The following is a 14,149-nucleotide window of genomic DNA, read 5'->3' as shown; positions in this document are numbered from 1 at the left end:
AATTTTTGAAAATGTCTCAGACTTGCTTTGATTTTTTGTCTGATTGACTTGAGACTCGTGCTCCATCTGCATTGACTTCTAAGCATAATCTCACTGTTTACTTGAGCCCTAATTTATTTCAGGCCTACAGTGTTAAACAAGACAATAATGAACGGAAAAATTCCTAGTGTGAATCCAGTCATGAATCTGTCTGCAAGGAGAACAGGTTAGGCATGACCACAGCTATGCCCACCCCTACAAGTACTCCATCTTACCGCTTTGAGGTAGTTTCACATGGTGGACAGACAAATTAGCACTGATGAAGTAACACTTAGGAAGGTACAATGTCTTTTGTATTCTCCCCAGCACTCTGTGAACTACAAAAACTAAGCTGTAAATTTTCACCTCTGTAGGACATTGGAGGATGGTAATGGACCTGGAGCACTTTGACATACGAGGCTGAGAGAACTGGCATGTTCAGTTCATTCTTATGAAGAAAAGTGTAAGAAATCTTATTATCTATGAATACCTAACAGGATGATGTGGTGAAAGCATAGCAAAGTTTTCCCAGAGCTGCACAGCTGAATAATGAGAGGTAAGGGGTACAAGATTCAGCATGGGAATGCTCAGTTTATTATAAATGAGAAAAAAAAAAAAAAAAAAACAAAAACAAAAACATCAAGCTGGTCAAACCCTGGAACAGGCTGTGGGAACTCAACCTTAGAGATACACAAAAGCTGGCTGAACAAGGTTCAACCTGAGCAACCTGCTCCAACTGGACGTGGTCTGAGCAGGCATTTGGACTAGGCAACATTTGGAGGTCCCTACTTACATGAGTTTATAATTCTGTAACTCTGTAACATGTCTTAAAAGCTGTATCACTGAGCATACTGTCTGGACTCCTCTTGGCAGTACAGAGTACTATGTATACAGTCTCATTTCCAGAAAGATTAAATGTTATCATTCTACTTGATTTCAGTCCCTTCTTCATAGTTCAAGTTCAACAATCAGCCAATTTCTTTGTATAGTTATATGTATTAAAACTATTGTATATCTCTTTGGTATGTTCTTTTCAATGATTGAAAATTATGACTTAGAATCCCAGTCTGCAGAGTTAACGAATGCTCAGAAATTCTCAGTGAGGTGATAAAGTGGTTCACACCAAATGTCCTGATTAGTGAGAGGGACTGTGTGCCTGAGATAATACTTCCAGTTTCTACTCTGAGCCTTTGCTTTGGAGTTTCCTGTCCCTCCTGAAAAGTTGTTGCAGCTGTCTGGGTAGCAGTAAAAGAAACAACTGAGCTTTTAGTGCAGTATTCAATAACGTGAAATTGGTGCCATTTCACTCTAACCTGTCAGACTGTATGAGGCAGTTTGCACATTATGTGAACAAAGGAGACATCCCTTCAATGAGGGCAGGAAGCTCTGATAAGACCATTAAAAGTGTTCCAAGCTAAACTATTCCTTCTTGTGCTGGAATCTGAGACTGTATTGAACGGCACTTAAGTAATAATTCCAGCTTCATAAGAATGTTCCAAGGTATCATTAAGTAGAGCACTTGAAAATGAATTGTGCTTTTTATTGTTACAGGATATTCTCTGGTGTCTTTTCTTACTTTGGCCTTCCTCACTTTCTCCTTAAAAGTTAACAAAGGAGAAAGCCCACGCTTTTGTACAATTTCCCCTTCTGCAACTCCCCTAAGATTAGGCAGCGCAAGCTTGGTTTACACTGTAAACATTTCATGAAAGAGCCACTTTAACTTTGCAGTCTAATGGCTGGAGGAATAGCTTCCTACACAGCTGCGCAGAGCGCTGGAGAGGCTGGAGGTTCCCCACAGGGACAAGTGGCTGCGCAGCACAACGGCGCTGTGCGGCTCCCTCGCCCCGAAGCACTTCGCTCACGGCTGGGAAGGCAGGCAGGGAGAGAAAGTGCTCCTGCTCTCTTACACCTTCGGGCTCAAAGCTCTCATGCACTGCAGAATTAGAAAAGCAACCCTGAATGAGAGGCTAACAAATTCACCCTGCATGACTTTGACAAGAAAAAGGTTTCCCTCTGATTTTTTAAAGCAATATGCTTCTTTTCTAAAATAACTGTCTGCTTATAGCCAAATATCCCTGAGCATCTATTTATTGCTCCTTACTCTGACTTCTGTAACAGTAACAATTGGTTACTCTTGATACAGGTCTCATCTAAACATTGATTAATACTTTTGTCTTCTGAGGCTGGCGAAGAACAACAGCTTTCTATTTTCAGAGTGGATGTTTACATCTTATATTCAATCACTGACAAAATATTAAAAAAAAAAAAAAATCACTATCCTCACAAATATTCCTGCTAATTAACTGCCCCCTGACAAATATTCAGGAGAATAATACATGGGTCAAGAACATAGCTGAAATATAAATTCTCTGTTTTGAATATCTCAAGAGGCTGTGATCCTCAGCTATATATGTTGTGGAAGAAGAGCATCTTATTAAGCTCCTGGCATGAAGCAGAGATAGGCAGAATTCCACTCTCAGCACCCATTCAGCCATAGAAAAAGCACTAATTTCAAGACAAATATAGCATTCCAGGAAGGTCAACTGAAAGACTGTGGAACAGGTTACCCAGCAAACTACATCTTATAGAAGCATCTCCTGTAAGTTGCCATTTCCCATTATTCTTTGTTGTAGATAGTATTTCTTGCACAGAATTTAATTGATTGGTAGAGTCTTTAGAAATGGCTAATTTCCCTTTTATATGGTGAGGGAAATGCATAAGAAAAAAAATACCTTTTATATAAATATTCATTACACCTGCTTTACCTTTGGATGGAAAGCATTTTCATTGACATGGACAAAGAAAAAAAAAAAAAAGTTTTTTTCCTAAAGACAATTGCACTACCTTGAAATAATGACTTTTAAAACTTAAGATGGAATAAAATTACTATTGAGATCATTCACAAAACACATTAGTTCTGTGGTACATTAACATTTACAAGAATTTTTTTAAAAACTGGTGATGTGTGGTCCTAATGTGTTTACTTATTACCCACTTGCGAACCAGTAGCATTTGCTCTGGGTTCTAGCAGCGTTAACACCAACGTTTGTAAAAATGGAATTAAACTCAGGTAAACGATGATTAAAACATTGTATTCTGGATACAAGTTTTGCATATAAACTCGTAGATAATTACCTCATATGCATTAAGTATTGCTTTTAATTTACAGAGGTTTATTATATTAAATAGAAGTTCAACAAAAGTTAAGGAACTTTCTTATCAATATTTCACTAATTAATATCTTAGAAATACTTTTTTCTTCTAAAACAAGTAATGATAGGACACTGTCTATGACAGTATCAATCTGAAACTGATTTTGTCAAGTGTAAGGAGTGCAAACTCTGGTCATGGGGCTATGCATGGAAGTTGGCCTTGTAATATGGCTTTCACACCATTAAAATGTGCTGCTCAGGGAAAGCTTTTCATGGTTACAGAATATAATGTCATATCTAAAGCCAGCTACAGATGGTAAGAGATTTTCCATTGACTTAAGAAGACTTTGGATCAGGTCTCAGGAAAGACTTAGAACCATTGAAGGCCTTTTTCTGTGAATGGGAATATTGAGGAATAAACATTAGCTGTCTTAAAAATAAAATAAAAAAATCTTAATAATTCTGTTCTTTTAGATTCTTCACACTGAAGTAACAGCAGGTATATGGGGTGTTGTTTAAAAACAAGGCCCTTGCCCCTCCTCCATCACCTGTACTTATGGAACATACTTACGCTTTCCTGACAGATGTTCCTTGATTAGTGCATCAGAGGAAAACAAATCACCACCTACAATGGTTCCTGGAGAAGCCTTGAGGAGAAACCCATAATCTACCATTTTTTTTAAAAAAATTGTTTAGTTCTTTTCATATAATTTTTTATGATTTCTCTGTTGTTTTTTTTTTTTTTCTTTTCCATCATTTGTTTGTAAGTCTAATTCATGGGGAACAAAAACAGTGCTTTATCTCTGTAGTGTCCAGCATATCAAACATTTACAACTTTTAAATTAAAAATTATTTGTCAAATGCACAGCAGTTGTAACAGCAGATAGTGAATTCACTCTCTTTTAGAGAATAACTCTGGTATTTAAAATAAAAAAATACAAATATTTGTAAGAAATAGCCAAGAGTTTTTTTCAGTTTTATATATGTTATCTGATATCATGTCTGATTCACGTCTGAATTATAGATTTAGATCATATAGCCAAAAATTAAATTATATGTTGTCTACCTATTAAACTCTGAATTCAGTATTCAGTGAACTGTATTTAATCCAGGGTCATTTTAATTCATTTTAGTTATCAGTTTATAGAAGGAAGAAAAAAATCCCTACACTTAGAATTTTACAGGCAAAATGGATAAGTTGTGATTTTCTACTGAACGTGCTTTAAAATCATTTTTGTGTGAGCAATGTGTTCAAGAAAAGTGCCAGATTGACTGGCATGGGAAAAAAACAGTTCTTTACTGGTAAAAGAAACCCATAAGCTGAAACAAAATTCACCACCACCACTATGGCTTGGTTTTCTTATAAACTGTGTCTGTATGATTTGATTTCTTTCAAACTTATTACAGAAGTAAAAGTGGTCCTGTATCTAATCTGGGTAATTTGAATAAATTATATTTATAGTTTTTTTTAAGATGATCATATGCTTTCATAATGATGTCCCCATTAATCAGTAATCTGAAAATTTGAAAACTAAATTCCATTCATCTCAGTGTACTGTTAACTCTGAAACCTGAAGATGGCATTTTAAATATCACTGTGATTGACTACTTATACCTGATAATTTTAATGAAACTATGTAAACAGTGTAATTCTGGAAATTGCACCTTAAATATAATTTATTTAGACTTAATGTTTTTCAAGGGTCTGTCTTTTTTTCCATTTTACCACAGTCCAAAAAAATAATAGATAACAGCAGCAATGTGCTTATACTGCAGTCTTCTGCTTCTTTTTTATTACAGAAAACAGATATTTCTGGAGCTGAGTGCAGTGTAAGCACAGTCAAGCATATTAAAATAATTAACAATGTCCAATGTTAAAATACTCCTCAAAATCTAAGGTTGTTTCACACAGTGTACACCAAATAAGCTCATGCTGAAAGAGCACAGTGTTGTTATCTGTGAAAGGAGAGAAATCAGCAGACTTTGAAGCAGTGGTAATTCTGTGTGTGTTAGGGCAGAAGAGCAGTTTTTGCATGCAGATGAGCAAACGTAAATTTCACTTATTTGGAATACAAAAAGTATTGTAAAAGAATATTATGATGAGGTGTTTATGAGGGATATGGGGTATTTTAGAGATATAAAACATTTATATAGATACTAAAGTACTGCAAAAAATGTGTGCCACATAAAGTCCCAATAGCACTGAGATAAAAATAAAGGGGTGAACTAAACTGCATGGCAAAATCAGATGTTACTGTACAGAAAAAGACACCAAGTAATCAAGTTAGCAATTGGTCATTCTAGGAAACCAAACAATGTGAGGAATTTTATAACTTCAAAAGATTTAAATAAGGCAATCAAACATGAATGCTAACCCAAGACAGCAGCTGAGGGCATCTGCCCGGATCATCACTGTTGTATCTTAGCGTAACTCCACTGAAGGCAATGAAGCTATGCTAATTTACACCAACTGAGGATCCAGACAATCATATTTAGGACTTCAACTGATATTATTACTTTTATTTTGGGTTATATATTAAAGGGTTTTGGCAAGTCTGACCAAACAGAGAAAGTACAAAACACAGCAATTTTAGTTCCCCTTTTAGCAACTGCGTAGTTTATGCAACTTCCCATGGGGATCGCCTCAGCACTTGGGATATACCACAGCATCATGTTGCAGATCTTTGCAGATCTGGATGGGATGAGCAATTGGTTATGATCTGTTGATTTGAAGCAAAAATGATCAACATCACGATGGGAGTTTGCACAATAACCAAATTGTGCCAAAGAAAAGACCCTTGAATTGAATACAATCAAATGCCAGGCTGAATGAGATTAATTATGTAGGACACATTCAGTGACAAAGAAGTATGACCAAACCCAAGAAAGGCGGAGGCAACTGTACAAATGGAAAGACTCTGAGACAAGAAGGCCTTAGAGAGATTCATTGGGCATGTTAACGGAACTAAGCAAATTCACTGATAATTAATCACAATTAAGTGTTTTACTCAGAATAGCTGCTTAGGGATTGCACAGAATGCACTGGAATGACTGACAAGAATAGTTTTTGAAAACTAAAATTAACTGTCAAATAAACATTCATATTGAAATATTTGGTGATTAGTGAAGAGCTTAGGAACTAAGGGTTGTATATTTAAAACTGCCTAAGTTTTTATTGCAGACACTGAATTCCATTTTTCAAATTTAGGCAAGTAGAAGTTGCAGGGATGTGGATGCCCAGCACTTACATTCCTTCTGAAAACAAAGTTTAGACTTGCAAGTCATATGGGTTGTTTTGAAAAAATTAATCTATTTCAGTGAACATTCATCTGAATTGAGACTATTCTGGATGATAGTTAAATGTTAAAAGGTTTTAAATACTGGTTAAAATCCAAAGAATAAAAAAAGTACAGCTATCAATATCTTTCATTTTAAATAATTAAGTACATAAAGAAAGAGGCCATAAACTATTTTGGTCATGTAGATACCACTATGCAGATGAAGCCTCTAATTTCAGAGTATTTAATGATATTGAAAACTTACTAAGGCCCTGATTCTGCAAGGTGCTTCATGCAAACAATTTTGTGCCTGCATGGAACATTTCACAGCATCAGAGGTACTGGTATGCAGATGGTTTTTAAGGATCTTTTTAGAGAGTACATGCTTTTAAGACTACCTCTCAGTAATGAAAACAATAATGGAGGGTCTTATGTAAACAGAAGTCAGGTATTTTCCATTTTGGAGACAAAATTTGACAAACTTAAGTGAGAAAAATGGAATGGCTCTACCTTACCAGAGTCTGAATGGGTTATTCTAACAGCAAAAAAGCCCAGCCACTTCCATATGTAAAACTTATTGCGACTACAGAGATGAGGTTGCTGCAGATGATGGGTTTCTATACAAAGGACATTATCATAACACCACACAACATGAGGTTGGAAATGCTAGGTATAACCTACAGTGCCCATTTGAGTATTGAGAAGTGCAGGAACAGAGCCCAAGGTGTTCTGTTCTGGCCAGGCATGCATGCTGCCATCAAAGATAAGGTATCCAAGTGGAAATCTGCAATAAATACAGGAAACAAAAATGCAAAAAAAACCCACTGAAACCACATGAGATTCCTAATATCACTTGGCCCAAGGATCTAGTTGAACAAAAAGGGAAAGATTATACCTTACAGGTGAACTAATATTTGGGATCTATGTTCCTTGACTTTGTTTTTAACAATTTAAATTACACTTTCACGCTAACTTGCAATTTAATAACACATTAAAACCGCAGTTTGTTTAACCATAACATTGCAGATAAGTTAATAAAACACTATAATTTACGAATGACTCACTCTAGTATTTTTTAACATTACGCCAAATACATTATGTCTGATTCTTGCAATCACATTTTCTATATAAAAGCTAGCTAAAACATCAAAGAACTTAAAAAATATCTGCAGAGTCAAAAGATACATATTAAGCATCATAGGAATATTTCATTATAGCACAAGATTACTTTCTAGACTCAATAACCTCAAAATTCAAGAAAAACTGTAATGACAACTTTTATTAAGTTTTCCATGTAAGGAAAAAAAAAAAAAAAGAAAGAGGAGGATATAAACAATAGGGACAAGAAAGTGATAATAAGAATGGAAATGGTTATTCCTCTTGCTACAAAGAGTAATTTTCTAAGAGAAAAGTGAGTGAAAACTATATAATGGGTCATAATCTTACAAATTCTTACAGGAAGACAGAAGTAGTCTCAGCAGGAAAATGGAAGGGAAGACAAGAAAAGGCAAGTCAAGGCAAGAGAAGGCAAGAGAAATCAAGAGAAGGCATAGCAAGGCAAGGCAAGGGAAGGGAAGGGAAGGCAAGGCAAGGAAAATTGATAATACTCCTGTGCAGATGAAGCAACAAATGTACACCCAGTCACTGAACATCAGAAACACCTCAAGTGGCAAATAGGATGTAGGTGGAGAAATTACTTCAGCAGCTAAACAGATCTCTGCAGAAATAACTGTATATTGGGAAAGCTATCAAGGTTAAAGAATATAGGTGCCAATCAATGTTCAAGACGAATCTGATAACCTGTGTAAAAAAGGAGAATGTTTCTGTGGTGTTTTTCTAACAAATCATATTAATTTTAGTTTCTATATTATAAGTTTGTACCTGGAGAAGGACTATTTCTTGCCAGATGACTGAGGAAGAAAATATTACTCATTTCCAGTAATATTTTATTTTATGATCAGAATAAATACAACACAAGCTTTTCCTTCTCTAGGAGGATATCCCTTCTTCCCAGTTGCTACTTGTTACCGAGCAAATTGCAGTAAAATTACACTAACAAAACATTAATATATACATACAATACTAACATGGAAAAGTTTCCTTAGATGTATGAGCTGAGGGTATCCTTTTTATCTAAAAAAAAAAAAATCCTGCATGGAGTTGTTCTTCCTAGAAGAGTTGTGGTTAACAGGGAGAGCTTCAGAGAAGCTCATTTTTCTGAACCCATCTGAACTGAATGGAAGGCACTGCTAGAATGATATATCTGGGAATAGGGAGACAAGGATAAAAGGAAGATAAGAGAAAGAGTAAAAGACAACCACCAGGACTATGGAAATTAGGGCAGAGTGACATGGAAAGAAGGCGGCGGAACAGAAAATTCAATTCTTACTTCATTTTGGAGAATGTGTAAAAAAAAGACCGAACTCCTCCATCTGAGTTAAGAAGAGATGTGGAAAAGAAAAGCTCTCAGGCTTCATTGCAGAGAGGGAAATGAGACTGTACTCCTCCTTGTAAGTGCCGTAGCAGAATACCAAAAGAGGTCCACCACAGAAAACAATGACATGCAAAATCTACACAGAGACACAGGTGCTTTGAGACTGAAGTATTGGGCATATTACAACAGTGTTAGATTAGTATCCAAACTTGTAGGCACCTGGATGAACTGCAACTCTTTCTGAGGTTCAGATTCTTTACTATAAGCACTAATGGGATTTTCTGGCAGAAAACAGACCCGAAAGAACAAAGGATAAATCTCGAGAATCTGATACTCAGCTCCATGGTAGACCAAGCTTATGTTTAGTTAACTGTGCTCATTGAAAAACTATTATTATTTTTAAATCTAAGTAGCACTAAGTAGAACTAAGTTTGTAATTTCCATGAATCCCTGGTATCCAGGTTCTCTGCTTCCCATATTGGCAGCACATTGAGTAGAATCATCCTCAGTTAGTACGCTGCATTTTGGCTGGGATTGATTTAGTGATGATGAAGATATATCCTTTTAAAAACAAAGATTAATTTTGGTTTGGGATTTTTAAAAGTTAATTTTTAATAAATTTTAAAATGCTTAAAAATGTTGGGTTTTTAAAAGCATTTAAAATTCTACAATGCGATTACAGTATTAAAGTAACTGTAACTGTTAAAAAACCCTTTTATGATAAGACATAAATAAAGAAAACTGATAAGGAAAAGCCCCTGGGTAGGATTAAACTGGATTTAGCTTATGAATATTTTAATATTGGTAGCTGTCACTGGGTGGGCTGTTAATTGCTTTCCCATCATAGTTAAGTTTAGTCATCAATACAGTGTCCCTAGGTCCTTTAAAAATTAGTTGCATTTTACAAGTGCTACAACCAAAATCTTTCTGCTGGAAAAGCTTGGATTCTTGCCAGATATTAATTTCTTCAGAGACCCTTAAAGCTCTTGACCTCTTTTTTTTTTTTTTTTCTTTTTTTTTTTTTCAGCAGCAGTAAACTGAGAAATAAAGCTGAAGAAATTCTTCTGTTATTTGGAGATCACTGACCAGGCTGTGTAACTACTTTGGTCTGCTGATAAACTATGCACAAAGACTCTTATGTTTCCACTTGGGCTTTGGGTAAAAGTGGAAAATCATACAATCTGCATGGTAAACCTGACCAAGAAGCCTTACAGAAGAGAAGCATTGGAGGTAAAGTATAATATGCTGCCCTTGAAACAATTAATTTGAAAGATGTAACATTATTTTTCTGGGGGTAAGGAAATGCAGGTCATGGGATCCATGGAGCCACAACTACCAACAGGCAATACAGTGAACAAAACTGTTAAACAAAATAAACTTCTCTCTAGGCTTTTCAAACTCTTATATTATTTTGATCATGAGTATTTTCTGAATGATGTTGTTCATTAATATTATTTGAAGTGTCTGCTATTTTATAGCAGTTAGGAAGTTAGGAAGTTGCATTGTACTTAACTTGTGGGTGTTGTACAATACACAAGGAGATCACAGATTGGTGAAATGTGATATAAAGGCTTTAACAGCACATATGTAATATTTCCTATGTAATCTATGCATGGCAAAACCATAGAAGTATAATTCTTTTCCAAACTATGCAGTCCAGAAATAGGATCCCTATGTTGCACTATCAGTACTTCTGCCACACCATCAATTGCATTAAAAATATATTTGCCAGAAATTTTACAGAGTTTGGAATCTTTATGGATGACTGGAAACAACTACATTGAAAATCAGAACAAGGAATAAAAGATGAAGAAGAGATGAGAACAATAGAAATTGGTAGGGACAGGACAGAAGGGATCTCAGCTTGGGTTATAGGTAAAAAATATGTATACATTTCTCTCTAGAGCCTGGGGCAAGAGCCAAGGTTACTGGCACTCACTACTATTCTGCTGTCAGCAAATATTATGAAACACACCAGCAGTGTTCCCCATCTCCTCCTGGTGCCAGTCCATGCAAAACATCCTATCTTCTACTGCTGGTTGCTATCACAGTAGTTCAGGTGACCTATATAACGGATATCAAAACTTCCCGTGGTGGTTGGTGACCTGACAGAGAGCCAGTATGATCCCATATGATGGAATTTCTGCTTCTTGTCAGCTAGCTCTTTTTAAAAGCAAGGAAATTATACCCCTAGACTTCACACCCAGAGTTATAACAGATGTAAATGAAGTACTCCACAGTTTAAAAATTCCAAAACCAAAATCACTTATGTAGCTTTGTTTTAGCTGTTTTGTACATAGACATTATCATTTACATGACCACATCTTCTTCCATCCTAGGCAGAGAAAAAAAGCATAAATGAGAGCTGTATAAAGGGTGCTGCCATCCATAGGACTCCTACTTCCCTGCTTTTGAACATATGTGAGAAATGTGAAGATGCTTTATTTTTCCCTTTGTACCAACTTCAGGAGGACATAGAGATACAGGACAATAAAAATATAAATATGATGGAAGCAGGAGATGGGCTGATTAGACCAGGAGCTTGAGACAGGGAGCAACACAGAAAAAAATGATGACGGAAAAGAGGACAAAGTGAATGGACCAAGGAGAAGCTGGCACTGATCAGAATTTTGTGGGAGGAGAAAGGACAGTCCCATGGCTTTTCTGGAACACTGGACTCCATCCTGCTTTTTCTGTAGAGATCATCTATTTTCACAAAATGTGAGTCACTCATCATGTAGAACTGCTGAATTCCCACAGCTCCAAGAAAATTCAGTGTGCACTTGTCTTTGAACATACATAGTTCTCTATAGTGTGAAGAACTCTAACTTGAATCCTAGAAGTCTCAAACTGAGCAACCAAAATTACATGCTTAAATTTTTCTGGCTTTAAAATGGGGATAAAACCAATCCTGACTTCAGAGTATCACTGGAGATGAGAATAAATTTATTCTTTTATATAAAGATAAATTAATTAGGAAACACTCAGATGCATATGTAAGTGATAAACGTGTGAGTGAATTAGTAGTTATATCTTGAAAGAACAGTTTGAGATAAGTGCAGTGAGTAACAGACAGGGCAACACATGGGATAATGAGGAAAACAACAAATTCATTAGTTACTTGTGCAATGATTGCTGACTGCCCTATGCAACAAATTATTTTTTTTATCCTATGGAAAAATATATTATCAGGAATTGAGGGATTGTCTTGCAATGAAAATGCAAAAAAGAACTGAATTAAGTCAGTCTGCTTAAAATTCTGACATTTCCTAACTTTTGAATTTACTTATGAGAGTTTTTATGTGTTCAGTAGGTATAACCATGAAATAATAATTTGTACTAAATGCTAAGTAAATAGATGTTAAACACAAAAATATGACTTTAAACAAGACTTAATTTTGTTCTCTTTGTTTAGGCAAAACCTGAAATAGGTAGAGAATGGCATGAGACAGGACTGGGCTCTCAAGTTTAGGTGATTTTAACTTTTTATTTCTTCCTGTTCTCTATTAAGTAGGCCTGAGTGCAGATGCTTGAGAAAGGCAGAGGAGATGGGGTAGTTCAGGAATACCTTCCTAACACAAATGGAAACTTTATAAAGGGTCAAAGCAGCAAAGTATGTGCTTGAAGTGTTATTCTTGCTGCCCCAAAAGCTTTGTCTGTGTTTTGTTTGTGCAACTACATTTCCTTGTAATTCACCTGACCCATCCCAACCCAGAATCTAGGTTCAAACCTGAGTTTGTCTGGGGTTATGTGCCCATGTCTTACTCTACTTACACTTACATGTTTTCCCTGATATAGTTTACATTCCTTCCCCTTGCATATCACATACTCTTCTAGCAGCATATACCATTATGTTCTAAACTGAGAGTTTAAAAATGTTATTTTTGACTGAGTGGGAAAAACATTATAAATTTTGTACCTATTGTTTTCATGTAGTGACTAGGGTGGCTAAAACTGAGAGCAATCTTACTTCAGCAGCTTTCTCATGCTTGCTTTCTTATCTTTCCCATGCTTTACATCAAGGTTTGCTTTTTTTCATCAGGACATCTACTGAACTTTGTAAATGCTTTTTAAGGCACTCATGTATGGTAAAGACAAAATACTGCTTAGCATGGCAGCATAAGCTGTCTATTCATACTTTCCCTACCCAATTTTTCTTCATTACTTGTCAACATCTTTCCATGTTAACCATAGTACCAACTCAGGAGTACCAGTATCTCATAGCACGAAGAAATGCTATAGTTCTTCCACATACAGAGTTGCAGCTGAGTGTATGGTGCAGGGAGACAGATCAAAGCTAAGTCTCATGATTCTCTAACTTTCATTGCTCAAAGTAGTTACTCCAGGGAACTGAAAGAATGAGTTTTAAGTAGGGGAATAACTAGGAAAATACTAAAAAACAGTCAAATGAGAAAATGCATTAAGCTGGTAACAGTGATACAAACCTGGGGAAAACAATGCAAACATTAGGGAAAAACAAAGTTTTCTTTTCCCTCTGTTCTGTGTCAGAGAAACTACAGCATTTTACTAGTTATCTAATCAGAAGTATTCAATCAATCTAATATCATCAGTATTTTCTGTTCTAACTAGCAAACTCCAACTTTCAGAAAAAAAATTAATAGGAATTCAAACATTTAGATGAAATTCCAGAAGTTGTGACTTTTGTGCATCCCTATCACCTAATGAATACACAAAAGGAAATGCTAAGTCAACAGACTTGTATAGAGCCAGCCTGTATGGAATTTCTAGTGACTTCAACGCATGTTCCAAGCAGTATCAGCCCCTTCTGCAGCAACTCTCCAGACAGTGTTTCTAATTTCTGATACAACTAGACACAATTTGCATTCAAATAGATATTTATAAAGAAAATATTCGTTCTTTATATCTTACTTGAGTTCTTGTGAGCTTGTGGCCAGCATACTTCGAATGCTTTTGTCAGCCAAGGGACAGCCAGATAAACTGCAAGACATGGCAGGACATACAAGTAAGTTAATCTTCTAATTAACTGAACACTCCCAAACAAACACAACATAAAAATTATAAAGTAAAAGTTTGTAATGCAGAAAAGCGATGGGGCAAGTGCTGTAATATTCAATTTTGTAATATAGTTAACCCTCTGAATATATTTAGGTATCAACATTACTTTCAAAATTACATACTGTTAATGTTCTTGTTTGTTTGTTTGTTTCTCTATGAACTAATAAAATGTAAAAAAAAATATTTGAGATTCCTGGGTTAACTAGTTAAATGTTTAAGAATACTTTGGA

General features: G+C 35.6%; 1 protein-coding gene across 1 annotated transcript in view; it reads right to left on the bottom strand.

The window, feature by feature from the left end:
* Positions 1-7,129: 7,129 nt before the first annotated feature.
* LOC103770598 (myelin transcription factor 1-like protein) overlaps positions 7,130-14,149 on the bottom strand; it is a gene marked incomplete at both ends in the record, with an annotated part of 32,544 nt that continues 25,524 nt past the window's right edge. The window contains 2 exons of the mRNA XM_008937865.1: positions 7,130-7,232; positions 13,773-13,841. Of these exons, the coding sequence (XP_008936113.1) occupies positions 7,130-7,232; positions 13,773-13,841 (172 nt within the window). The remainder of the gene's footprint in view (positions 7,233-13,772; positions 13,842-14,149) is intronic.

The sequence above is a fragment of the Merops nubicus genome, unplaced genomic scaffold (assembly GCF_000691845.1).
Source record: "Merops nubicus isolate BGI_N331 unplaced genomic scaffold, ASM69184v1 scaffold11763, whole genome shotgun sequence".
NCBI classification, from domain to species: domain Eukaryota; kingdom Metazoa; phylum Chordata; class Aves; order Coraciiformes; family Meropidae; genus Merops; species Merops nubicus.
The sequence above is the reverse complement of the archived record's forward strand: the minus strand, read 5'-3'. Positions and strand labels throughout refer to the sequence as shown.